The following is a 25,091-nucleotide window of genomic DNA, read 5'->3' as shown; positions in this document are numbered from 1 at the left end:
GATTTCTACGTTTAATCCGCAGTGTTTATCATGAAGGGCCTGGGCAGCTGGTGGATATGAATATTCCACTCATTAGGAAAAGGAACCCCTACTGGGAGGAAGGAATATTTATTTTATCAGTCTTTGCGTTGGCCTGGCTGAAATTACCCCTTTGCTCTGCCTTTGTGTTCTCAAAGCAACTTTATAATTGTCATTTGTCTTCCCAAGTAAATGCTCCCTCAGGGAGAGGGGTGCTGATGAAGAAGCCTAAATATTTTTTTTTTGCAAGATATGCACACTCTTCATTATAAATTAACGAGCAGGCATTCTGGTTTACACACCAGAGGAAAAATAAAACATGTAAAAAGCAAAGCATCTAATATTTCTGACGGTTTTGCCCCTTGGGTCCCATCTTCCGAATACTCTGTCATCTGATGGTCCTTGTCTCCCATCACCCCGCCTTGCGCATTCCCTCCACGTGGTCCCAATGCGATGTTATCAACAAGTCCTCCCACACTGTACGGCAAGTTCTAGCAGGAAGCAAAAAAAACCAGCAAACCTTGATACCTGTAATATTTTCTGCCCTATTTAATGAGAACCATTTCTACTCAGCTCTCCTACTGAGCTGGACAAGACAACAATTCCTCCATAAAGTTCTCAGCGGTCAGAACAAATCATGCAAGTGCCAGATACTCACATTTTCTGACCGGAGCCTCTTGGCAGGACACCCGCCGTCCCTGGGGTGAAGCATGTAATACAGTCGGACTTTGCTGGCATGTTTTCGACTCTGGGAAGGAAAAGCAGAAGCAGACACTGTAAAAGAGAAGCCACTTCAAATCCTTCACAACTTCGCCAGTGACCACAAATGCAAAAAAAAAGTGTTTTCAGTTGGAAACACTTCCATGTGTGGGAGGTCGTTTCAGACTGGTTAAGTGACTTGCCCAAAGTCGTAAAGCCAATATAATTTCAGGATAAGAAAACACAGTAATAAAGTAAAAGCACTGGGATCCTCTAGCCTAGAGGGGATCTTGTACTATATTTAATTGTCCTCAAAAGTAAGAACAAGTATGCAGAGGAAATAACATAAGTATTAATTGTGATGAAAAGAGAGGCCACATCATCTTCTCTCGCTCCTGCTGCTCTGCCCTGAGGATCTGGGGCAGCAGCTCCCGGGCAGCCCGGCACAGGCAGTGCCCCCAGTACAAACCTTTCCTTACGACTCTCCCTGCCTGAGCGTCATTAACAAGCTGTCAAAAGGGAGGCTCTAAGGTCAGAATTCAGGAGTAAACAAAAGATACTGTATGCGAGTCTGGGGGCGACCAGAGCCCAGCTACCTGCGAGCGGGCAGGTGCAAGCGAGCAAATAAAGGTGCCCTTGCTGCCAAATTAGCAGGGTGGTTGGTTTCTGGCTCTGCCGACTGGTCCACGCCCGGCGTGGAGAAACTGATGGCCTCTTACTTGCATCTTCCCTCTTCCTTTGCTCCACTGAGAGCCCACCCGGCCTCCCAACGCTTTTAACGTTGGGAACATGACAGTCCTAACGTCCAGGTTTCTACCTGCAGCACGATGGCAGAGAGAAGGACACTAAGAGGGTCATCAGAAGTTCAGAAGCTCAGTCCCAGCCCTCCAGCTTTCTGGCTGTGTGGTATCGGGCCGGTCGCTCACTGGCACATGTTTATAGTCAAAATGAGTCGCATTTTCTCCATGCACAAAATGAATTATCATAATATTTATTCGGGTGCCGTAAGAATCAGATGACACAGTACATATGGCGCGTTGTAACCTGCACAGCGCTAAACATTGACTACTCACTGCGCCAGCGCCTAACACCGAATCCGCCGAACCGCTACCTAATCCCGGTCCCCTTCCGCCTCCCTCTGCTCAGAGAGTGTTTCCTTCTCTGTGAGGCTTTTGTTCCACTCCGCCTTTGTGTACAGCTGAGTTCCAGCCAACCTCCTGGACGTCGCCTTATGTTTACGGTTCAGCCACCAAGGCGAAGTGATTTTCAGGACACGCAGCGAGTTGCACCTTGTTTGCAGGATGTATTGCAAATCCTTTTTGTGCACTTTCCTCATTCATCACCTTTTTAATTCCTTTACTCTGCCTGTAGCGAGAAGACCAGGCTTCTAAACTGTCCCTGAACACCTTTAAGGTCTTTAAATGGGTTTAAAAGTGTCAATGGAACATGAAAAATGTTCACAGATATATAAAAGTACTAAAGTGTGATTTCGAATTATATTGTCAACACTGGTAGCCATTTCTAGGTTACAGAGTAGGTTTTAATTAAGGGTTGTCTGGAGTCTGTTTTGCCTGGAAGATTGGCAGGACAGAAACAGAGGCCTAGGCGGGTGTGTATCAGACAAGTCGTCACCACTCAGCTTCTACACGCTTTTGAAAATGACACAGCGCAGGCTAGCATTTTTCTCTTCGCAAATAAATATGCTAATTACTAAAATCCATGTACTTTTCCTACCATTTTGCTGGGGGTTTTTGGGGGGTAAGGGGCCATGGTAATATTAGGGGTGCCGCTGCACACGAAAGAATAAAAAGGAACGTTTCACCTGCAAGACGCTGACCACAGACACCGCCAGGAACTGCGGGGAAGGCAAAGCGGTAGCAGTGAGAGCTCAGACGTGCTGACGTGGCTTTTCATCCGCATTTGTTAGTGGGAGAACTTCTTATCACAGTCCCCGTGTCATCGTCTACTCAGAGGACAAAAATCGTGGCAAAATTGGAAACCTCATCACACGGCCTGTTCGGTGGCTGCTTTGTTTTGTTTTATTGTTTTGTTTTTTTCTCTTTCCTGAAGTTTTCCGTTCCTTTTAAAAAAGACTTTCCAGTTAAGGCCAGAGGTCACTGAGTTATGTCATCGCAGTTTGACAAACTAGTAAGAGCCCATGAGCTGAAAAGAAAAGGGGATACATGGCAAGCTCCGCCGTGAAGCCGTCCATGCTAAGACGTGGGCTCTGAGGCTTCCCAGCAGTTTTGATCATCACGGGCCTGCTTCTCTCCTTCGCGCCGGTTTGGTGGCAGAGGGACTGGCTGCACTGTGGGGGCAGCGCGCTTGCCTGGGTGACGAGGGAAGAAAAACAGAACTCTGGCAACCGCCGCCTGACTCTGGGATGACGGCGACGGCATCTGAGCTCGCCACTCAGAGCTTCCCCTCTGCCCGGGCGTCTCTTTTCCCTCCCGTTGCTTTCTCCAGGTTGCCTGGGCCCGATCCCAGGCCCTCCCTGCCTGCAGCTTCCAGCAGGAAGTAAAAATCCACAGACTTTTAAGCGGGAGGAGTGTGGAGTCACATTCCCAGTTAGTCTGATTCAAACTCAAAGCCGCTTCCAAATTATGTAGCCTGGCAAAGGGACAGAGGTTCCCAGCAGATGGTTCCCGCACTCGCAGCTTGTCCCGCCTCCAGCCTGGGCCTGCGACACCTGAGGGCGGAGCCAGCAGCCCTCTTCTTCCTTCCCGACACTCACACTCACGTCTTCCCCAGACGAAGGTCTCTGCGACATTTAGCGTTTTCCTCCTGCTGGCTCCTCCCTACTCCTCACCTGCTAGAAATTCCTCGAAATTTGGCACAGCAATCTCACCCTTTCAATGTATTCTAAACAAACAAACACACACACACAAAAACTTCCCCAGCAGAAGAAAGTGAAAATGGAATTGGAGCAAGACGCCCACTGTGGCGTCACCTGAACAGGAACAGACCCAGGAGGCAGCGGCACGTGCAACCGCGGAAGACGGGCTGAGCCGCCACAGGTGCCGTGGTAAGTGGAGAACTGGAAAAACGTGCTTTCTGCATCATCAATGTTGAAAGCAAACAGCTAAGCTCAAAATTGCACAAATGCTATGATTACAATCACATAAAAGTTCTTAAGTAGAACAATGATCAGTGGAAAGGGAAAAAACACATCATTTATTAGAATAAAAGGAGTATGTGTAGCTGTCATCTTTCATTTCTATAACAAATTTGCCTGTAACATAAATGTAATAATAATAACTTGACAATGCTTAAGCCATTGTAATTTCACATTAAGTATACTTTTTACCCGCAATCATTATAATTACTAAAGGCATCACTGATCAGAATTGCTTTTAACATATACTGATATGATTGACCACATTCCCATCTACCCTTGTTAATGTCTTATCAATATTCAAAATGCATTTTTTCATTGCAGCACTTGGTGTTGGATGAGCTAAGAGAAATACATGATGCTTAAAATTTTAAAACTTCATTTGGGTACGTACGAATGCCACAGTGAGTGTGTGTCACTTTCACTTTCTGTGTAGGAGTAGAAAGTACAGGACGGGAGGCCAAAGCTGTTCACACTACTACACTGCGAAGGGCTGGGAGAAATCACACCTGAAACCCACCCTTACATCATCCAAACAAACACAAACGACAACAAATCCTTATTATTTCTTCAAAGATTTGTTAGTACCTAAAATTTGCACAGCTTTTAAGAATTCTGAAAAGATACGCAAGTGCCAAGCAAAAAGAAATTTAAGGAGGAAAAAATATCCCACATGTTACATTGCATATTAGAGTTTCAGGAGGAAAAGGAAGACCAGTACTTTAAGGGAAAAGACATAAAAAAGAAGTAACAAGAAAAAGAAATAACAATCTCTTCCAATTGCGCTGAGAGTCAATCCCAGGCTCTTTCTTGCATTAATATTCGCATTTTAAGCAAAAGTCATTACTTTCATTCAAACCAAATCAACTTTAAGCTTCCCAGATAGGCCAGAAATTACCAACCCTTCCATTTTAATTAAAGCCTTTGCCCCCCGATCCCAGGCATTGTTTGGGGGCAGACCTCTCCGAAGATTAGTTTCTTTTGCTGAAACCATCTCTTGGCACTCAAAGCAATAGTCTAAAATGGAAATCCAGGCCAGCCTTCTCTTCGGGGAGACAAGAACAAGGCAAACCTCTATTTCAGATGTAGGGCTGTGAAGGAAGGAGGCGAATGTAGAAATAGAATGGCTTTGTGCCTCACCTAAGTAACCACCCTCCACCATCACACATTCCTCAGAGAAGTTCACAGCTCAAACTGGCTTCCAACAAGGCTGCTGATTTCTGGTCTTACAAAATGTGCAGATAACAAAGCCACTCTGTATTTCCATAATGCTTGGAGCAGACTCCAAAGTCCTTCCACATTTATCATCTCCTCTCATCCTCAAATCACAGGTGTGAGGCTGGCAGGAGAGGTGTTATCTCGAACAAGCTTTAAGACCCATTCCTGAGTCCCCGGACAAGTCTCCCGCCATGTTATTCCCTCCCAGGCATCTAATTATACCTCTTCCTGGAACCAGCTCGAATAAGCCAAGGAGCGCAAGAACCAGGGAAAAATGGAACAGGCCGATGATTACAGAAGAGTGGTCCTCGCGTGCCGCCACTGTCCAGGTCATTCTAGGTTAAAGAGGAGCCAGTTAGAGACAGGACAGCAAACACCAAGGGTCTAACTCACAGGGATGCCAGAGAATGACCAGCTGGTGCAAGGCAGGGGCTCCGTGGCGCAGGTTGGAAGGAGGGGGCGTCCTGGCATCACTGAGGACCCCAGGGTGGGCCCTGCAGAAGCTGCAGCACAGCCTCACCAGGAGGCAGAGCTACTCCGACAAACCTCTGACAAGTGCGGCTCTTTCCCTAACTGAAGCATCTTCCCTTGTCCCCACGGGAGGGAGGACGGGCACAGAAACTACCTGTACCTAGAGTGAAGGATGGGTCCACTACAACTCTAGGAAGAGAAGCCCAGTCCCTAAAGGAAAGCCTCGCGAACACAGAGAAGGAAGAGATTCCACTCCTCCACTGGACTGCCAGGTGCCAGGTCCCAGGCCTCTGCCCAGGCCACTGGATTACACTGACGTGGCCTGCGATTGGGTCTGAGCGCTGAAACTGGATCAGAAGACTCTAAAAGGATCTAGGTAGACCATGAAAGAATCCAAGGCCAACCACACACTGTGGGGATGGGGCCAGGCCTTGATAACCCTCTGCTCTGCCAAGGATGAGTGGCACCTGTGAAAAAATTCAGGGAAAGGAAGACTTTTGAAAGCCTTCCAAGGAAAAGAAATCAAGCAATTATTTGCAAAACACTTGCTACAGTAAGTAGAAGAAAGTTTTAAATGGCACGTTTTGTGTCATTTAATTCAAGAAAATATAAAGCTAAAAAATGAGCTAAGACAACTGTTAAGATGATATTGTCTGTGTTAATAAAGTAATAAACTTTAAATATCATCACTTAATTTTGAAGTTCTTACAGTTCAAGTGCAGAATCAACACTGCAGGTCCATGTAGAAGTCAGAATAGAGGCGATTTGCAGAATGCACAGAAAAAGCCAAGAAAGAAAGAAAGAAAAGAAAAGAAAGAAAGAAAGAAAGAGAAAGTAAAAAGAAACTGGAGATCTTACACAGGAAAGGAAAGACTGGAACAGATATACTGTGGCTTTAGTGGCAGAATAAATAGACAGATAAATGTAATAGAATAAAAAGCCCCAAAATAAACTGAGTAATTTAGGAACCAAACAGAAAGCTAGAAAAATATATCTAACCTTGTGATTGAAAAGTTTTCTAAGCAAAGAAGCTCAGGAAGCAGGATCGATAGACATGGATCTAAAAGAAATAGTGTTTTTCATCTGAAATACATGTATGTAAGAGAAAAACCACAAAGTAGGAAAAATATTTGCAACGTGTAAAAGCAAATGGTTTAACACCTTTGAGATAAAAAGTGCTCTCACAAATTTATTCAGAAAGAAACAATATTAAAATAGAGGATATAAATAGGAATTATAGAAATACAAATAGCTAAAAAGGCATATAAAAAGTTCTTCATGCAAGTGCTACTTTATGATTTTTAAATTTTAAAAATATATATGTTCGCCCATCACATTGGCAAGAATTTACAAAGTATACACGTCCATATTGGTGAAGATGCGGGAAAACTAGCTCTCTCGTTCACGGCTAACAGGCATGTAAGTTGAAACAAGCTTCCTGAATAGAAATTCTGCAATATATACCCAGAAGCAAAAACGTGTTTGATTCAACAATCTTACTTCTATGAATGTATTTTGAGGAAGCAATCAGAGATGTATATTACCATTTCTTTGTAATAGTAAAAATGGGAAAATAAGTTAAATGCCCTAAAATAAATAAATAAATAAATGCCCTAAATATCATGATATATCTATATGACAGGTTATCAAATAGCCATGAGCGAGCATAATAGTAACGTTGAATGACATAAAATATAGAGAGAGAGCAAATAGTATTAACAAAAAAGGCAGTTTCAAATCAGAATAAAATGATGTCAAACTTTTACACAAAAATGTGTATGTGCACATACCTACATACATGTATGCCTACATGTGTCAAAAGTCTAGGAAGAAACATGCCAAATGATTAATGTTGTTATATGGATTACAAGTGATTTTAAATTTTCTTATGCATGATTTTTTAAATTTTCCAGATTCCTTAAGAGATCAAATCATTCCAATAATCAGAGGGGAAAAAAATCACAGTTTAAAGATTCATCCCAACACTGATGATTTCTCATTCTAATATGAGAAATCATAATACCTTTTCAGATGAGGAAAGTACATCTCACAGAGACCAAGAGATTCGCTCAACTTGCAACTTCTCAGGGAACAGGGATCGTATCTGTTTGGTTCACTGTGCACCCCCCTAATCTTTTGCAATGCCTGACACACAGTTGGTGCTCAATAAAGATTCGTCAGCTGAGTGGTTGAGCACATGAAGCAAAGAGTAAAGCAATCTCAGAGCAACAGCCCAAGACCCTTGATTAATGAAGACAATTATGGAAAAGTCTGTGCACATGTGAAGTCGCTGTTGTCACAGGTCCCTCTGCTTTCTAAAAGTGACATCAAAAGCATCACCCACGTATTTCCGTCTGAAGCCCCTTCGCTGCAGTGCCAATCAGAGCCTAGCGAGAGAGCCTGCGGACACGTGGCAGAGCGCGCGAGCTGCAGGTGAGCGGGCGAAGCCTTCGTGTGAGGCGCAAGCTCTGAAGACACCGAGGGTGGCTGCAGTGGGTGCGGAGTGGAGATTCAGGGGACAGTCACGTTGCTGTACATTCCATGCCACACACAGATTCAGCTTGCTGAGGGAGAAAAGTTCTGGACCAGGTACAGTTATCTCCTCCACTGTCTCCAAGAATCCAGACCCACCAGACACTACCTTGGTGAAGTCTCTTTTAACACATGGACTGGACACACAAAAACACCAGAAACTTTTCCTTGGGGCCACAATGTTTTATTATGAAAATAGACTAAAAACTGCAAGTGTAATTTAAAGGTAAACATACATAGAAAAATGAAATTTATTGACTTCATTTTTAGAATTAAATTGTCAACATTAGTTATAACAATAAGGACATGTACAGGTAAGAACTTAATATATGCTTCAAGCAGCCCCGGGGTCAAAACTAGAGTGAGTTAAATAAGACTCTCGTGGCAGTTAATGTGTTAACTTGTGGTCAGACATGTAGGCTGCTGTGACCTGGGGTGATAAGTCTCTTAGTTTTTAATTACGGGATCCTGGGCATTTGTCCTGTTACGGACCAAACTGTGACCCCCTCCGAAGTTCATATGTTGAAGACCCAACCCCCATCTTTGGAGGCAGGACCTTCACGGAAGAAATTAAGCTTAAATTAGGCCATAAGGGTGGGGCCCTAATCCGATAGGACTGGTGTCCTTAAAAGAAGACAGCAAGGATCGCTCTCTCTCCTCTCTCACCGCCTGTGCGCAGAGGAAAGGCCGTGTGGGCACACGGCAGGGTGGCAGCCACCTACGAGGCAGGAGGGAGCCAGGAATCAACGCTGCTGGCGCCTTAATCAGGGACTTCCAGCCCCCAGAATGGTAAGAAAACAAAAGTCTGTTGTCTAAACTCCCCAGTCTGGTATCTGACTCATTCACATGCCACCCATCTGAGCTAGGTGTTCTCTTGCGGTCTTTCTTCTTACACGTAGCAATCAGTCATTTTTCAAAAGCAAAAGGGATAGTCTCAAAGTTTCTAGAATCAGATCACTTTGTTTTTTCCAAAATATTTTTAAAAGGGCATTTAAAATGAGAAAAGATTATCTTAAGTGAGTATTAGGAAAAATAAATTTTTCTTGAAGGAAAAAACCGTGTAGGGTGGGATGCACAGTGCCCATGATTGTGTAAACATGTTTGTACCAAACCTACATTTCTGTCCGCCTACACAAGTGACTATGGCAATGCATTGCAATTTTAAATCAAAGTCTTACAACTCAAAAAATTAAATTATCACCAAAGCCTGGAGGAACAGTTTCTCTGTGGTGTTCAGTACAGAGCTAAAAATGTCTCCATGATGTCTGTGCATTTTAAACAGAATCACATGAAAGGAATAAAAGAACACAGGCTCATTTCGGCCTCTCCTTTGCTGTTTGGGGAAAAAGCAAAGCAGTATCCTCCCAGAAGCTCTTGTATAGAAGTGACAGCTAGAGACGAGGGAAAAATCCAGCCAGCGTGATCGGTGATTAAGGTCAGAGAAGACCAGAGATTTGAGGTAGCAATGCCGTCAAATCCTTCTGAAACTTGCAACCTGAAACAACGTGAGCCACTCCTGGGCTGTCATTGCCAAGGTCTCTGGGTTTCTCCCATAAAATTCATGGCTAGACTAAGAAAAATTGTAGCACTTTATAAAAATATCACTGTGTGAAGTCTTCCAAGATTAACCCCACCACTGCCACCAGCAAACCCTGTGTGGTCGTCACCTGTTTGCAGTGAGGTTTAGCTTGTTGGGTAAAAACAAGGCGCTGGAGTCCCAACTCCAGTGTAGACGACGAGTTGGGCAAGGGTTGGGCAAGGTGAACAGTCACCAGACAACCATACGACGGGCACCAGCTGCAGCAAGCTCACCTGTGCTACCTGGCCTGATGTGGCTCCCTTCATTCCGCGTAACATGTCCACATGATTCCCTCTGTGCCCTGTGATTTTAATTCCTTGGCACGCACCACATAATTATTTTCAAATTGAACTGTCTCCTTATGACTGAGTCCTTAATTACTCATTATTTTTATAATCCTGATCCATTCCCACAATGTGCCTTTACCTATTCTGCACACAGCAATTCCTCTATAAACACCTGTTAACTATATAAACAGCTAGGTAAGTCAGCCTATGAACATAACTTAATGGGCTTCACTTTAAACAAAGCATTAGTAAAAAAAAAAATTGGACTAAAAAAACCAGCAAAATAGTAGAATACTTGCTTAACGAAGGGATTTTTTCCATCTCAGCAGATCATATTTTTAAAGTTTCTAGGGTACTCTGAAAAGTTGACTTTATTTTTAACGATTTTATATCCATATTATTTTCAAAAATTCTTCTAGGTATATACAACATCTATTTATAATCTGAAAAAAGTAATCAGCAAATTTTATAAAGAACGTTTCTCAGTGTGAAAGAACGTGCACAGAAAGCTTTTCCATCTCTCCCCAGCTGGCCCCCACTGCCCCCGCGGCACCCCTGGGCTGAGCTAGTGGTTTGCACACAAAACTCCCCAGCCGAAGAGGGGCACGGCTGGGAATCTTCACCCCTCACTGGTGCAGAACTCGGTGGGTCCAGCTATGACGCTCGTAGAAACACAGGTTAGTAGCCTTGCTTGACCCAATGACAGGGAAGCAGTACTTTTTTTCTCTTCAATCCCATCTTTCCAAATCCCCACACAGAGTGAAGTACGCAGAAGCATATTTTATTTTTCCAGCAACATTTGTTTTGTTTAATACAACTTCACAGACCTCAGGGGAAAACAGGCGCACGCTGCCAGGTGCAACTCTTGCGGTCACCTACAGCTCAAATCCCACCTGCTTTTCAATTTTTCTACTTGCCTGCTCAAAGGCCCAGATTTTAGTCTGTTTGCAGGTTGCTTTGAATTGACAGCATGATTACAGAAAACTCGGGAATTTCTGAAATGCGTATTTCATCCTCGCTAGCCTGGGCGGTTGAGTAGAAGATGGTTTTATTCCATCGATCCCCGCAGATGAGCCCGGAATCTCCACGTCCTTCCTCTTCCTCAGCAGGAGGGACCAGAGAGAAACGCAGGCAGAGCTTTACACTTCCAGGGCCAAGCAGTGCAGAGCACCCCTCGAGGACAGCCAAGAGGGGCCTTGCAGGAGACCCCAGCCCCCCTCACCTGCTGCTCCGCACGCAGGGCAGACCTGGAGGGCTCCTCTCCCTCCATTCTCTCAAAGCTCCATCCCTGGACCACCCGGTTCAGAATCACAGAGAGTTTTTTAAAAGGCAGGTCTCAGACCTAATAATAAGAATTACCAGGGGTGGAGGCCTGGGGATTAGATTTTCCACCAGCTCGCCTGGCAGTTCCCAAGAAAGTAGATTTTTGAAAACCGCGGCTTTCCTGTCTCCTCCTTTCTAATCTCTCATCTTCCCTACCCTTCGGTGGCTGCCAAGGCCAGATTGGCAGGAAGAGAAAACAGACTGAGAGAGCAACCTTCCAGCTTCCCCGCACAGCGCCGAGCGCAAGGCGAGCGCAGGCAGAACCAGGGGCAAGGCCAACCTCCCAGGGACCTGCTAAGCGCCGGCTGAGAAGTGCAGCGCGGGGCAGGGCTCCAACACCTCCCGGCTCCGAGCTCTGCGATTACCAGTTGTCATTTCCCAGAATCTTCTCTTTCCTCTTCCTCACCACCTTCAGAACCCTGCCCTCTGGCTATCCTGCCATGCGACTGTCCCAGTCAAACTCAATACACATGCCCCTGGACACACGGTGGGGTTATGTCCTGGTAAACCCATGTTAATTGAAAATATCCTAAGTCGGAAATGCATTTAACACACCTAACTCTCCACACACCATAGCTTAGCGTCACCTACCTTAAGTGGGCTCAGAATACTTACCTTAGCCTGCAGTCGGGCAAAATCATCTAATGCCTAGCCTATTTTACGATAAAGTGTGGAATAGCGCATGTAATTTATTCAATGCCTGCTGCCGTATGGCTTCTACAGGATGAGAACCGCTTTCTCACCGTCACAAAGTCTGAAAGTCTTAAGTGGGATCATCACAAGTTGGGGGCCGTCTGTACTTCTAAAGAGAAGTCACTATCTTTCCTCATCACCTTTTCCAATCCTCTCTTCCGAATTCTTCTCTCAGTCTGGAACGCCAACATTCTTGCAGGCAACGGGCACAAAACGAAGTGAAGCAAAAATATTGAAATACATGAAGGAAGAATTTAAAATAAGGAAGATAAATATATTTAAGGAGTTGAGAAGACATTACCAATATGAGTTGGTGAAATCATAAAAAATAAAAAGCAGATGTATTGGGTAGTAGGATTATGTGCCATGACTAAGTAGGATTTATTGTTTAATGGCTAAAAATCTATTAATGTGATATGCCACATTTAGAGAATGAAAGACAAAAACACCATGATCATCTTAATAGAGTCGTAAAGAGCTTTGGACAAATTCTAAAACCCTCTCGTGACAAAAACACTCAACGGCGAAGAATAGAAATGAAGTTTCCCAGCCTGGTAAGGCCAACTGTGAAAACCCCTCATGGCGTATGTAAGAGTGGAAATCAGAACTTTTCCTCCTAAGATGAGGAACAAGACCAGGATGTCCCCTCACAGGACGTCTCTCGACATCGCACTGGAGGTTCTAAACAGTAACAAAAAAGTCGGGGCGTGCACAGTGGGGCAACATCTAACTGGAAAGAAGTAAAACTCTCTGTACGTGCAGAGGACATACTCCTAACAAATTCACCAAAAGTTATTAGAATTAATAAACTAGTTCAGCCGGGTTGCAAGATTCCAGATCAAAATACAAAAACTGATTGCATTTCTAAACAGCTTCATTTACAAAGAAGAAAAGAAAATTCTGAGATACTTAAGTTCACCCGGACTCCGATTAGCCAAATCAATGTTGCATAGTGCGAAACTGGATAACTCACATCTCCTGATTCAAAACTCACTATAGAGCTCCTTAATCAAGACAGTGTGGCGCGGGCATAAGGACGCCAGCACATCCGGGCGGGCGTGGAGATCGGGGAATAGAACTGAGAAGGCACAGGTGAACCTTCCATTTGCGGTGCATGGAGTGTTGACAGGGTGCTAAGGCAATCCGACAGCTAAGTATCCCCACGCAAAAGAATGAAGTTATATTACCACCGCATACCATTCACAAAAATTAACTCAAAATGTATTCTAAGCCTTGATGTAACAGCTAAAACTACAAAAGTCTTTGAAGAAAACATATGAGTAAATATTTGTGACCTTGAATTAAGCAAGGGCTTCTTAGCTGTGACACCAAAAGCACATGTAACCAAAAAAAAAAAAAACCAGATACATTAAAGTTCATCAAAATTTAAAACATTCGTGTTTCAAGAACACCATCTAGAAAGTAAAACAATAGCCCACAGATATGGGAGAAAATATTTACAAATCGTATATCTATTAAAGGACTTTTATCCAGAATATATAAACAATATCTACAATTTAATTTTAAAAAAAACCCACAACTATTCCAATTAAAATAATGGGCAAAGGATTTAGTTAAAGAAAACCAGAGCCACATTGAAATTACGGCAGTTGAGGCCGGGCATGGTGGCTCACGCCCGTAATCCTGGCACTCTGGGAGGCCAAGGGGGAGGATCGCCTGAACTCAGGAGTTTGAGACCAGCCTGAGCAAGAGCAAGACCCTGTCTCTACTAAAAACAGAAGAAATGAAGCTGGTGTGGTGGTGCACACCTGTAAGTCCCAGCTACTTGGGAGGCTGAGGCAGGAAGATCACTTGAGCCCAGGAGTCAGAGGTTGCACTGAGCTGTCATGACACCACTGCACTCTAATGCTGGCAACAGAGGAAGACTCTGTCTCAAAAAAAAAAAGCACTGAAGATAGATTTTATTCAAAAACTATTGCAAGAAGGGAAGAGAGACTCCAGCATAGAACTGGGCTTCATTCCAAATGCAATCAGAACAAGAACAAGTGAGGATTTATAGCCAAGGAACAAGTTGCCAGGGGGGCGGGGGAGAACTGGTTCTTCAAAAAAGATAGAAACAGCCAATAAGCTGATGAAAAGATGCTCACGCTCATTGGCCATTGGGAAAATATAAATCAAAAACACAATGAAATACCACTTCATACACGCAATAAAAAGTGTTGCCCAAAACCTCATATATTCCTGGTGGCAATGTGAAATGGCATGGCAACTTTGGAAAACAGTTGGGCAGCTTGCAAAAAAATTGCATACAATTCAGAAATCCCACTCTTAGGAATACACCCATGAGAAGTGAAAAGCATACGCCCACACAAAGACTTGTGCATGATGGTTTGCAGTAGCATTATTTACATAGTCAAAATGTCAAAACAATCCATATGTCCAACAACTGATAAATGGGTAAACAAAATGCTGTATATCCTACAATAAGATATAATTCAGCCATAAAAAGAAATGGAGTTCTGACACACGCTACAGCATGGGTCTGCCTTGAAACATTATGCTATGTGACAGAAGTCACACAAAAAAGGCCACATATTATAATATAGGGTTCCGTATACATGAAACATCAAGAATAGGTAAATCTACAGAGAGAGAGAGTAGATTAATGGTTGCTAGGGGCTGGGCAGAGAGGAAAGCTGGTGAGTACAGGGGTTTCTGGGAGGTGGTACAAACGTTCTACAAGTAGTGGTGATCTATGCCCAGCTCTGAAATAATCAATAATCACCAAACTACACATAATATGGCAAACTCTGTAATATTTATATCAAAATAAAACTATTATTAAAAACTAAAATTATGAAAAAGTATGAACGACTACATAGATAAATGAATAAATTTTTAGAAAATAATGACAAAAAAATCCCAACAATAATAGCTGAAAATTTTCGACAATTAAAACAATCAAAATGATCACCAAATTGAAATGGTTTTCTCTACCACCACCACCAACAGCAATTTTTTTTTTAAAGGTTCAAATGCCCAGATCATTTTATGAAGTTGACATACTATAGGCCCATAGCTTTTAAATGTAGATGCCAAAACTCTTAAGTAAAATTAACCAACTGAATAAAACATTGTGTTTTTTTAAAGTAATATATCATGATCAGCCATGGATTATCTACGTAACACAAACATAGCACAACATTACAAAAAAAGTCAATGTTATTCACCACATTAATAGAATAAAAGAAGAAAAAAATCATACCTCAACCAATGCAGAAAAATCATTTGATAAAATCCATCACTTATTTATAATTTTTTAAATCATAAGCTAGGGAAAGTTAGGAATATTCCTCTCTCCATACAGATTATATGAAAAATTTCCACCACCATTATACTTTACGGAGACATTTCGATTGCCTTTATTTTAAAACTAAAGCATGAAAAATATGTCTACTATCATCACTGGTTCCAAACATAGCACTGGAATTCCTCACCACCTCTATGAAGAAAGAAAAAGAAAAAGAGATCTAAACATAGGAAGGGAAGAGCTAAAACTCGTTTGCAAATAATGCAAACATTTATCCAGAAAAATGGGCGGAATCAACAGACCATTAGGGCTCAGAGAGAGTTTAGCCAGTTTGGACGGGCGTGAAGGTGCCCTGCCCAGATCCCCGCCATGGAGAGCGTGCTGGCCCTGCTCTGCTGCTGCCAGGAGACAGACTCCATGCACCTGTCAGCCCTTTTGGGGAGCCCCGGCTATAGAGAACGGCCTTGCCCAAGGTCAAGTCCTTCCCAGGGTGTGGTGATGGAGGTTCATAAATACATAAGTAACAAACCAGGCACGCTGCATAGACCCATACTGAGAATGTGTTATGAGCTTTAACTTAACCCTCAGCAACTGAGGTTTAATAACGTTTGCCTCGTACAAGACTACATGCCTAGTAGGTTGTATAGAGCCAGGATTTGAACACAGGTTTTCTGACTCCGGAGGCAAAAGTTTTACTCCAACGCTGTACGACAGGGTGACTTGCCCTTACTATGTCCTGAGGTCACATGAGGCACAGTCAGCTTCCACACGCTTGCTGAGTCTCACCCCTGTACCTGGAGTGCATGCCCCTCCATCCACCATTACCTCCTACATCTACTCTACGCCGACCCCTCTCTGAAATCCTCTCCCATGGCTCCAGAACACTGATTTCATCCTACTCTACCTCCCACAGCTCTCATCGTCTTTGCCACATAGTTTAGCCCCTTTGGTATTCTCCTTTAAGCAATTCCTCCAGTACAGTCTAGTAACTCCCCAGCTTGTCTCATATACCCCAAACCACAAGCCTTTTGGCAAAGGACAGTGTCTGATGAATCTTCTATACTCTAACGAGGTAGGATGTACTGTACATGTCCTTAAAATGCTTCCCGATCTGGATTGATTACATATAGCGTACTCGTTAGTCTCACTGTCTCGAGACTGAAATTAAAGCAGCGGAAACAGAGCTGTCTGTCAAGCTCAGCTCTGCTAGTTTTTCTCGGGCACGTGGTCAGTCTTCTATCATTTCTTCCTGACCCTCATTATTCTTGACAATCTAATTGTGATTCAGTCTCTTCTCAAAAGTCAGAGCACAGACAAATATGCATGTATAAAGTTAGCCCAAAAAGACTGGGAAGTGTTTAACCAGTGTAATCATGCATTCAGGCCGGACACGTTCCCATCTGAGGAAAATGACAATGTCCGTATCCCGACGTTACTGGGCACCACATTATGCAGCACCACGCACAGCCCCGTCCCTGCTGCCACCTGCTCTAGCTAGATTTCAAGTGAGCCTGGCCCATTCTTTTCACCTGCTGACTGACTTGCTGTTTCATAGAAATGTATTAAAATTTTGAAAACTGATGGATAAGGCTGGGAAAATTATGATAAGGCTGGAAAAATCATAATTTGGAGGGTTTAGCTGTCTTAGCTCCTCGACAGCCCACTGCGGTTGTTTCTGACTTACGTGACAAAACGCAGCCGCCAAGGGGTGGCTGCGGCTGCCCGGTTCCTTTCTTCTTGGCTGAGTTAGGGATCCGGCAGAAATCAGCGCCTTAAACGCAACCATCTGCTCTCCTCTGCACAATCCTTTCTTCTGGACTTCGACAAGGGGGTGATCTGTGGATTCCAAGTCCCATTTCAATCCAATTCCTGGTCTCTCTAATCTTGTTCCTCTCAGCCGAGAGTGAATTTATGAAATTGGACCACGGGGAAGGAGGAAATTGACTAACGTTGGGGTCCTAGTAGTGTTCGTAGTGTTCTTTCACTAGATTAAACCAATTCTACAAAAAAGCCCTCCAAAATTCTGCCGATTTCAGCTATGAGAGGAGTTAAATGGCCATGAACTACAGCAGGTGGATAGCACATAGTATTACATGACAACCATTCATTCATCCCTTTGTTCTCCAAGCCCCTGATGCATGTCATATACAGATAAGGGTCAAAAAACATCAGCATAAGCAATCTGGAGTGTGGATTATTGCGTTGTGTTGTTGCTACCAAAAGAAAGAACAGCCAGCACACACCTCCCAGCTATTTCCTTGTGAAACCTCAGTATGGCCCTCCATGAACGCCCCTTCATTTGCTATCCTCACTTGGACCCCAAGCCTCCCAACTTATCCGTAAGAATTCATACAGCCACCCTTCTTCAGCTGACATCTTCTTTTGGCTTTAAAATGTCTACCAGAATTCCCCTTTCTCAAGGGTTCTGAGCCCTAAAATAAATACACGCAAACACGGGCTGTGTGACAGGAGAAAATTGAGATTGCGTTTTTCCAAAGGCTCTTCTAGGTCCAACGGCGTGTAGCTAGAATGTAATTTTGAATTCAGTTACAAAGATTAAAACAGAACAGAAAGTTGAAGTTTGTTTCGGAGTATAAAGATAGGTAATGTTCCAAAACTGGTATCACAAGAGAAGTTGTTTAGCTAAACACCGATGGAGGTACATAAATTAATTTGAAGATACTGACTAATTTATGTCTCCTTAACTATAAAATGTGAAGCTAGAACATGACAATTTTTAATGTCTCAATCAATTTCAACACTGTGTTCATTATATAGAGACTTTGAAAGTGCCATCTCAAATTCATAGCCCTAAATACTTAGAAAAGAGGAAATATTTCAAATCAATGGCCTCAGCTCCCACCTTAAAAAACTAGAAAAAGAAAAGTACAGCAATCCCCTTTTACCTGAAGGAGGTAAATTCCAAGCCCCCAAGTGGATGCCCAAAACCATGTTGGACAGATAGCACCGAACCCGGCTGCGGTCAGCGGGAACACGTGTCTACTTGTGTCTTCCGCCCACAACTGCAGCGCCTCTTCCCTCCTAACCCAGCACTTACACACTGCCGCTGTAACTTTTGCATTTTGTGGTACAGCAGCAAAACTAGGACCGATTTATTTTCCCTTCTTCATAATTTCGTGAATGGAAGATTCATTCTTATTGTATATCTTAATCAACCTCAGCACACATTTTTTTTCCTTCTTTATTAAGTCAGGAACTTTCACTTTTTCACTTAAAGGAAACACCTTACAGCTTCTTTTTGGCATATTTGAATTGGCAGCATCACTGCTCTTGTGCGACGGGGCCATTATGAATCAAATAACACAAGCACTCTGTACCAGAACAGCTGAACCGATAACCAAGAGGGCTATCAAAGGTCACTCAAAAATAAACAGATAACCTGAATAGCCTATCTATTACGGAACTTGAATTTGTAGTTAAAAAAAAAAACCTTTCCACAAAGGAAACATCACACTCAGATGGTTTCACTGGGAAATTCTACTAAACATTTAAGAAAGAAATAACACTAAATGTGTAAAAACTCCTTCAGAAAATTGAAAAGGAAGGAATACTTCCTAACTCATTCTGATACCAGCATTATTCTGATATCAAAACCAAAGACATTACAAGGGAAGAAAACCACAGACATTCTTTATAAACACAGATGTAACTATTCTTAACAAATTTTTAGCAAACCAAATCTTACTATGTATAAAAAGAATCATCATGATCAAACGAGATTTATCTCAGGAATGCAAGGTAGGTTTAACATTTGAAAATAAATCAATCAATTCACCATATCTACCAACGAAAAAAAGAAAGAGAAAGACAGAGAAAAAAACTTACATCAACACTGCAATAGCTGCAAAAAAAAAAAAAAAAGCATTTGAGAAAATCCAACATAAATTACTAATTAAAAAAAAATTCAGCAAACTAGGAATAGAAAGGAACTTCCTCAACTTGATAAAAAACATCTATAAAAACCTATAGCTAACATTGTACTTAATGTTGAAAGACTGAATGTTTTTTCCAAGACGAATTGGGCAAAGAAGTCCACTCTCACTTCTTCTATATGCAATATTGTACTGGAGGTTCTAGCCAGTGCAATAAGGCAAGAAAAAGTAATACAATGCAGATCGTATTTGTAAAGTGAAAGACTGAATGTACAAATGCACAATGGTCAGACCATATGTAAAAATAGAACTCTGACCCACAAGCTGTAGCAATCAGCCCAGGAAGCAACCTACTATCTGCAGTAACTACTCCAGAAAGGCAAACTGCTGTGTATAGCAAACAGTCCAGAAAGCCGAAGAATAACTCCTGTCGCAATCAGCACAAAACAGCCAGAACATAATTAATAACTGTCAGCTTACCTCATTTCCCCCCACATCCAACTTAGGATCAACTGGAAAAAGCCAAATATCTACCCCAAACCAATCACACAGACTGCCCCACTTCTAGGCACCCCACCTATAGTTTCCCCGCGCCAACAGCCTCCAGTCACGGCATTCCCGAATCCCTCCCTTTGTTCCACTGTGAAGCCTTCCCACTCCTCTGCCTGCCTCAGGGCTCTGCCAAACACAGGTGGCAGTGGGTGATTTATGACATCTGCTCATGCATCTCTTCTCACCCACCTCCAGCCTTTTGCTATGTCAGCTCCTGAGGGCAGGAGCTGGTCTGAATTGTCCCCTGCTGAATCTCTAGAGTTCAGAACAATGCTTGGCACATAGTCACTTTTAATGATATTTATTGATTGACCACTGATTCTGAGGCCAGTGCACTTTTCACTATCCTTGCAGCATATCCCACAATGTTTTGTCTTAGGCTGAGAAATCTAAGCTTTCCTCTGTATCCTACACAGAAGGAAGCCATAGGAGGCCAGTCCTGTGCCTTGGCGCCCACTGGCAGGTTGACTTATCAGATGGCTGTAGGCATCGCTGGCTTCAGGGGGAGGGACATGCACAACTCAGAAGCCATGCCTCTAGGCTGGGGTGGGTGGCTTCAGAGTGCACTGGTGCTGCTGGGCATCCAAGGCTTGCAGTGAGCTCACCTCTTCTGGGATGTAACTGGGGAGAAAGACCTGTGGAAAGAAGATTGAATTTGAACCTAAAAGCATTGTCTTTAAACAGTTGCACATCCTCGTGCTGATGCCGCAAACTGCGTGATGCTATAGGCCTTTGGACACAAATTCACTCTTCTCTCCCCTTAGAGCAGACTGGATGCCCCTGCAGGGAAGAGCTGACGGCTGGCTTGCTTGGTTCTGTATCTCCGTCAACACGCACATTCTTTTGCTGATAGACAAAAGAATGGGGCTGCTTTCAATTTGTGCTACTATGAATAAAGCTCCTGTGAATATTTAAAAGAAAGGAAAGAAAGAAAGAAAGAAAGAAAGAAAGAAAGAAAGAAACAATTTTCCCTTCTCTTTCATTTCCATCATTTGCTCTTCAGAAAGTTTTGATCTAGTAGGTAAATACAACAAATACACAATGAACCAAAAATTATGTTCCATCATTGTATCACATGGTGTTTATTTCATCATAACTTTTAATATTGCAATTACCACTATTATAAAGAAAGACTACTACTGTACAGAAAGAGTACACAGTGCACCTGCCTTGTATTGCTTATCATAAAAAAGAGAAAGAAAATTAGTTTGAGAACAAAAACAACAAAAAAATTCAGACCGGGACTAGCTTTGGGGGCAAAAATCATCTGGATGGATCCTGAGGCAAAAATATTCTTACGTTAATTTTCTGTTACTTTGCCTATAACAAAAATTCCACCTTTCATTTTCAATTTTCTATACTTCTGTATTTGAGCTACATTCTGTGAGCATATGTTGTGTTGAACCATGTGAAACTCCTATTTTTGTAAGTGAAAAATGATTAAATATTGGCTATTTCATATGTTCAACTTTGTATTTCCTTTATAATCAGAAAAGGTCTTGATTTTTCTTAGAAAAGTAGACTATAAACATTTATATTTTTCCTAAATTGGCCACTTTCCTCACTCAATTGCAGTAATTCTAATATATTGCAAAGATTAAAAACCCGGCCATTAGCAAACAAGACGTCCTTCAACAGGTGAGTGGACAAACTGTCCTGCATCCACAGCATGGAACAGTATTCAGCAAAAAAGACAAGCAAACAAAAAACAAAAACAGAAGCGAGCTATCAAGCCATGAAAAGACATGGGGGAACCTTAAATGCATGTCCCTAAGTGCAAGAAGCCAATCTGCAAAGGCCACACACTGTGTGACTCTAACTCTATGACATTCTGGAAAAGGCAAAACTATGGAGATGGGAGAAAGATCAGCAGCTGCTGGGGTTGGGGTGGGGGATGAATGAACGGTTGCAGCATAAGGGATTTTTAGGGCAGTGGAGATGTTCTGTTTGATCCTGTAGCGGTGGATACATATTACGCATTTGTTGAAACTCACAGAATGTGTAACACCAAGAGTGAGGCCTGATGTTGACCATGAACTTGGAGTGATAATGATGTGTCATGTAGGTTCACCAGTTGCAGCGACGTGCCACACAACTGCAAGACGTTACGACCGGGAAGAAACTGTGCGGTGAGGTACCGTATATGGGAACTCTCCATGCTTCCTGCTCAGTTCTTTTGTAAGCCTTAAAACTGCTCTAAAAAATAACTGATTAACTTTAAAATACAAAAACAGAACAAAAAAACCTTGCCTTTCCTTGCCAGGGAGAGAAACTGAAGGGCAGGAGAAATCGGGGCGAGAAAGGCACGGAGTAGTCTGTGCCTCTCGCTGTCCGCAGCAGGGGCCCTCGAGGCACGTGGGCAAGTGTACAGACACACTCCATCGATTTTCCAATCGGCCAAAGGCTGGCCTTCCTTCCTGCTAGCGTGACCTAACAACAGCCTGAAATCCTTTCGCGAATTTGCTGCTGCCTTTCAAGCATTACAAATTTTCCATTTGGGGGTGTTTCTAAAGCTCTGGTGACGTTCAATCTCATCTCCAAGTCACGCCTAGAAGTCCAACACCGGCCAGCATTTCCGAGTAAAATGAATGCTCAGGACAGCAACGTCCCCAGTGTTTGCACTGTGAGGACCGAAGCCACTCATTTGGATCTATGTGGTTTTTCTAAGCCCGAGTGTTTCTCAAGGTTGAGGGGTCCCCTAAGACCTGACATCTATAATTACAATCCATTTGAATTCCTCTTGTCACCTTCTTTAGGGAAAGTGTGCAGACTTGCCCCTCCTTTTGCTGTCTCAGTAGAAGCGCATATTTATGTGTTTTCTGCCCCGGATCTGTATACTCCTCAAGGACATCTGCAAGCTTCCATCTGTGAAAACCAAAACATGTTTATTTCTCCCCATTCCCTTGTATTCTCTTGCAGTTAAGCAGAATGTCCACTTTTACTCAAAAGAATTTCCCTTGGAATTAGTTATCTGCCAGCTGACTTAGAACGCATCAAAGGGCAATTTTTTTTTTTTTTTACCATTTTGGGAATTTTTTGAACTAAAACATAGATATCGTTTAGTAAAATTCATTGCTCCATTCGTGTTGGCACGTAACACGGCACAGTGCTAGGATCATGACCCGCACTCACTAGCTTCACTAGCAGGTGACTGACTAGGACGCTGTGGAGAGACCTGCGCTCATGCGCATGGGCGGGACACAGCTTGTCTGCGCCAGAAGCTGAAGAGACGCCATCGGCACTCGGGGCAGCAGGATCTGCCGTGACACTGCCATCAGGTGTTTTAGAAAGTATTTCCTCAACAGGTTACAGAGCAGTTTGCTACATACTGCTACACGTCTCCATCGGAGTATCAGCTGAAACCCAGGCCACCCAGGAAGGAAACACACGCTGTGTTGCTTTGCAGAGTATTTCTCTAGCCAGGTGATGTGGGTGCCAGCTACAGGGTGATCAACAGCCGGCCTCTACAGCGGGCTTCTTCGGGAGGAGTTTATTTGGGCTTTTGGTTGCCTCAGGGTCCAGCAGCTTAGGAATGGGAGAGAGACAACTGAAGAGGAAGCGTCAGCAGAGAATGCAGCTTGGAGCAGGAACCACGCGGGCCCGGCCCGGGAGCTGGTTTACAGATGCTAAGAGATACACCGTGCCCTGGACTTTCCAACTCTCCTTTCTCTGCGGACACAGGTGTTCCCAGCCCAGGCACGTCCCTCCCCTGTGGCCCAGTTTCTCCTCTCTGGGTCTTTGTCTCAGCTGGGCACTCAGGTGGCCAGTTGTCATCGCCGAGGAATTGTACTTCCGCGTGACAACAGTTGTGTTAACGTGAGGACAAGAACCTACAGACGGGGTGGGGGTGGGGGTGGGGGTGGGCAACAGTAGCCAACGCACCTCATCCCCCTAACCTCAGGGGAGGCGCAGAGAGCCCTGGAAGCTCAGAGGGAGGGTGACCGATGCAGAAATACTTCGTCCCAGCCGAGGACCCCAAGACAAAGCCTCAGAAGCCCCTCTGGGTGTTCCTTCCTGCCTCTGCTCAGTGAGGTCTCGCCAGCAACTCTCGTCTATGGCCCTGTGATAGCGGTCACCACTTCCCGGACCCCCGTCAAATCGCACATGTACTCTGGACTTCGCCCTCGCCGTGAAAGCCCCGGCCTTGGGCCCATATTCGCGGCCACGCATCTGGTCATTCCAGCTGACCTGGGGACAAACCCCCCGGCAGCCATGGCCAGAGGCTCGTGCAAAGCACTCAGTGAACAGGCCCTTGAGCACCTGACTGCTGAAGACACAAAGATAAGCCCCCCCGGGGCTGTCCCATCAGGTGTTCCACGACAAGAATTGAAAGCCGCGAGGGATCCCTGTGAAATACCACGATCACCAGGCCGTGAGGCTGCTTCTTAGTGCAATTTCTGGCCAACGTAGTTAGCTCTAGAATTCACAGTCACAGAGATTCGACTGAGAGCCTCGCTGCCCCTCGGCTGAGGGGAGAATTCGGCATCGTGCCTGCTTCCTCCCTGGGGGCTGCTGTGATGTCGCCACTGGCCGTGCTGACACGTCAGCTGGGAACTGCTCTCATCGGTGGAGTGGAGTATTGATTGAAAGGTCTGAGACTCTGGGACTCAGGATGTAAACTTTCTCCCCAGATTTATTTTATACAATCCATTACATTAATGTTGCATGTAAAAATTTCCCCATCCTTTATAATAAACATTTTCCATTCTGCAAATTGCAAACCAGTGGCATTCTTAGCCTTCAAAGTGATGTCTTATAGTCCATTCACTGTCACCACAAGTATCTCAGGGCTTACACAAGACACTGCCTAGACAGTGGCCCTTCCCATTCCAAACGAACCTGCAAGGCTAAAGAAGTGCTTGAAATATACAACCACGACTTTTGAGTTTTCTGCATTTTCTTCTTCTTTGCTTCCCTGTCCACCCCCCACTTTCTTTTCACCCAGAGTCCTCAATAGCAACCCCGATGTGTGTGGGGAGGAAGAGTTTATTCTGTGATCCTTCTCCCCAGAAAAACCTCATTCTCCCCCTCTGGCTGGCGTCAGGAGAGGGAGCAGCTGTAAACAAAGTGGAAGTTTCCACTCACATTTAACCTGCCAGCAACGCCTGGGAGCAGCAGCCGCTGTGCACCCGCGGTGGGTGTGCACCCACAGCAGGCGCCCACAGAGGAGGCAGGGGACCCCACTGCTGTGTGTCCTGCCCAAATGTGACGCCCACCTCAAGGCACAGCCCCTGCCGCTGCCACCTTCTCCTTCCAGAAAAACAATCCCTGCATGATTTACTCACATCAGTATTGACAAACGAAAAAAAGAACATTGATACTCCATCTCTGGATGTTTCTTTTTGTGCTGTTTGGCACAGGAGGAGAAAAGTGCTGGGGGCAGGTAGAGAGCAGGTGTCCAGTCAGCAATTCGCAGAGACTGCCTGCTAACCAGAACCCC

At 44.0% G+C, this 25,091-nt stretch overlaps 1 protein-coding gene across 2 annotated transcripts in view; it reads right to left on the bottom strand.

Annotated features, from left to right (window-relative positions):
- Positions 1–25,091, bottom strand: part of ZMAT4 (zinc finger, matrin-type 4) — a 255,428-nt gene that overhangs the window by 209,259 nt on the left and 21,078 nt on the right. For both annotated transcript variants that reach the window (XM_012657146.1, XM_012657145.1), the window contains exon 2: positions 677–766. In XM_012657146.1, the coding sequence (XP_012512600.1) occupies positions 677–766 (90 nt within the window). The remainder of the gene's footprint in view (positions 1–676; positions 767–25,091) is intronic.

Source organism: Propithecus coquereli, unplaced genomic scaffold (assembly GCF_000956105.1).
Source record: "Propithecus coquereli isolate 6110/MARCELLA unplaced genomic scaffold, Pcoq_1.0 Scaffold530, whole genome shotgun sequence".
In the NCBI taxonomy this organism is placed as follows: Eukaryota; Metazoa; Chordata; class Mammalia; order Primates; family Indriidae; genus Propithecus; species Propithecus coquereli.
Note: the sequence above shows the minus strand (reverse complement) of the source record. Positions and strands in the feature narration are given on the sequence as shown.